We start from the raw sequence: 3,522 nt of genomic DNA, 5'->3' as shown, positions 1-3,522 counted from the left end.
TGTGTTTAAATTAAAAAATAAGTAATAACAAAAAATAAAATTAAATAAATAATTTTTTAAAAAAGACAAAGCTATCACTTAACTGTTACATTGGATGCCAATAAATACACAATGCTTCCTGCGAAAAGAAAAATTTTCTAAATTTTATGTTCTGAGTATTTTTTGTTATAAAATCCTGAAAATTCAGTGTTTAACTTAACAAAAATGTATTGTTTTTTCTGGAACTAGAAAATTGTGATTCTATTTGTCTATTCTACTGTGATTACGATATAACCAAATGTTACACCAATCTCATGCATTAATACTGGACGTTTCTGGAGAAACTAACCTTTGACCCGGACGTCACTGTACCTCTGAAAGTGGTGGTAAGCAGCTTTCCAGGGGTTCCGATAGTGACGGAGTAAAGTAATGGGGGGTCTTGGACGCACTGGGACATACCTCACACCTTCCTCATCTATTGGCAAGGGAAGAAAAGAAGGCATTAAGCAGCTTATCTTGTATGGTCAGTAGTCCCTCAGGGTTCAATTCCAGTAAGGGAGTTAAAGTGAAGTATGTGAAGGGCCCTGGGATGGACCTCTGACTCAGGTGGGAACTATTAGGAGGAAACAGCCTGAACAACCATTACCGATATATTCCTTGGGAGGGGACTTGCGCTTCTCAGCCTTCACCAGAAGATTCTTGGCTGTGGACTTCTCGTCATCGGTGCTATTTGTCTCCATCATATCACCCTCTTCTGTTGAGATCACGTGCTGTTGCTTTCGAGGCTTTTTCCTTGGGGAGGCACCAGGTGGTAGGTCACTTGTAGGCATGGACAGGTTATTTGCCAGCAATGCGAGGGATGGAGACACAGTGTTGGTAGCCAGTGGAGGAACGGCTGTTATAGGAAAAGGAACACACACACCTATGAGTACCCAAACACAATGGGAAGTTTCATTTAATTTCCATCAATGACAATTAAGACAGTACAAACAGCTAACATTTATCAAGTCTTCCTATGTGCCTGGCACGTGCTAAGCACTCTGCGACACGGGCTGCCAATTGTTTCTAATCTCTCATACCTTCACCTTCCTTAGTTCAGGATCCTCACCTCAGACATGGGCACAATGCCAATCAACTAATAATATATTTCCGACCCTCTGATACAGACATGGCCATTTAAGATGGAAGTGTATTCTGCAGCATTTTTAGGAAGTTTGCTCAAAAGAAAGAGGTGCGAACTTCTACTCATCTTCTTTCTGTGACCCTGGAACTCAGAGGGGATAGCTGGAGCTCTAGCACATATCTTTTTTTTTAGAGTTTTTTTTTTTTTTTTCACTATAGGGCGCGTGCGCTCGCCAGACAGACAGAGAGAGACATAGAGACAGAAAGCGAGAAATCACCCCCCAGGGGGGGATGGTCACGCCGCAATCCCTTCTCCTCCATTCTCCTCCCGGGATCTTGGGCACGCACGCACACGCGCCCGGCGTGAGTTTTAAGCCACCGGGTCCGGGACACGAACCGCGGTCGACTACGTGGGAGTCCAGCGACATAGCCATTACGCTAACTGCTGGTTCCCTCTAGCACATATCTTTAATCAAAGGATGAAGGTCAAATCCTCAGGATGGTGGAGTGAAAATGTGGAAAGGGCTTGGATCCCTAATTATTTGATGGAGTCCATATACTATCCCTGTATTGTCTGCCCCAAGGTCTTATTCTAAGGGAGATAATCAAACATTATATGTTCAAGCAAATAATTTCAGGACTTTGAACATAATTCCTAGCAGATAATCTATTAATTCATCATCTTAAAAATAGGGGCCGGCAGGTGGAGTGGTGGTTAAGGGTGTTCGACTCCCACATGGCCAACCACAGTTTGAGTCCTGGATATGGGAGCTTGCTTTCTTTCTCTCTCTGTCCCTCTCTGGTCAAATTAAAATAAATAAATAAGTAAATAAAGTTAAATAGAATAATTCTTTAAACAAATAAACAAAAAACCAAATGGGGGCAAGGCAGGTGACCTGGTGGTTAAGGCACTGGACTCCCATATGGCTGACTGCAGTTCAAGTCTCAGACCTGGCGGTTTGCTTTCTCACTTTCTCTATCTCTCTCTGGTCAAATTAAACATTAATAATAATAAGTAAAATTTAAAAAATAATTCTTAAAAAAGGAAAGAAGGAAAGAATGATAATTGCTTTTTTAAAAAAAGAAGTGAAAGTTATTAGACTCCTCCAATTTCCAGATGAGAAAATGTGGCATAAGTCACACAGTAATGAAATGGCAGGTGGGAGTTGGCAGAGGCAGGCTGGCATCGGAGCTTGTACTGTAACTACCATGGCATGCTGCCTCCAGATAAGAAGCACTCCTTCACAGTGAGGAAGTAAACCTTAGTTTAAACTTGTATGGATCACACATCAAGGGGCTTTTTCACTCTACCACATACGTACCTCCCCCTTGTCCTCCACCCAATTTCAGCTACCTGCTCACAACAATCATACCCTAAACTCTCGTGACTAGTAACTACAAACCACCTCATACCTATCTCAATTTCTAGGCATCCACCTCAGGCCAAAAACCAGCTCTTTTTCCAGGTCACTCCTCCTGGTAAGCAGCCTCCAACAATCCCTTATAGGAACTCTGGTGGGTTTTTCTGATTTTTTTTCCTTCACTGCTAGAGGGCATATGACCTAGTCAGAGAGAGAAAAATTCCCCCAACAAGGCATGGTCATACAATCCTTTTTCTTCTATCTCTCTATCCCGAAGGGATTTTAGGCATAAAAGCACATGTAGCACATGTGCTCTTTGTGTGCTCTTCAAGCCAAGAAGGCCAGGATTCAAACCACAACTGGCCATGTGGGATCTGGCTCCCTATGCATATGGCTTAAGCACTATGCTATGAGGTCAGCCCCACAGAACTCTCGTCCATCCATCCTACCACTTTTCTGTCGTCACCCTTCCCTCTTACAGCCATTCTCTCCCATCACCAGCTGTAAGTTCTACAAGCGGTTTACTCTCATTTCCCTCCTTTCATTTTCATGATAGAAAGCATGTGTGTACAAAGACAGAGCAAGAGCAAGAACATGAGAGTAAGAGAGTGAGAGCAGCATCTTGGCAGGGTCTCTTCAACACCATGATCCCCTTTTCCCAGATTGCCAGCCTGTGAGTGTCCCAGGCACACACACCCAGTGTGCTCTCAGGCTGACTCGAGGATCTGAAGTCATAGTCTGCTACTGGTTTCTGGCACCGTAGTTCAGTTTGCTACTAACTGTACCATCAAGCTGTGCCAGTCCCTTTTCTTGCTTTACTACAGTTACTTAGTAAAAGCACAAGAGGTAAAACCAGTCTGCACCTGTACAACTGACTGCAGCTAGAGGACAACACACAGCCAGGCTTCATGGGATAACACACTGTCTGTTTAGTCCATTCCTCCTTCAAGTGACTATTTCATATCCTTTCCCTCCTTAAAGTCTTTTACATTCTCTCCACCATCCACACTCTCAGAGGATGACCTTGCTTTCTATTTACTAAAAAAAAAAAAAAAAAAAA

General features: G+C 43.0%; 1 protein-coding gene across 1 annotated transcript in view; it reads right to left on the bottom strand.

Moving 5' to 3' along the window:
* Nucleotides 1-3,522, bottom strand: part of SAP130 (Sin3A associated protein 130) — an 83,353-nt gene that overhangs the window by 9,249 nt on the left and 70,582 nt on the right. Inside the window, 2 exon segments of the mRNA XM_006153677.3 lie at nt 329-454; nt 626-874. Of these exon segments, the coding sequence (XP_006153739.1) occupies nt 329-454; nt 626-874 (375 nt within the window).

The sequence above is a fragment of the Tupaia chinensis genome, unplaced genomic scaffold, assembly GCF_000334495.1.
Source record: "Tupaia chinensis unplaced genomic scaffold, TupChi_1.0 Scaffold000386_1, whole genome shotgun sequence".
Lineage (NCBI taxonomy): Eukaryota > Metazoa > Chordata > Mammalia > Scandentia > Tupaiidae > Tupaia > Tupaia belangeri.
This window is presented reverse-complemented; position numbering and strand designations above follow the sequence as displayed.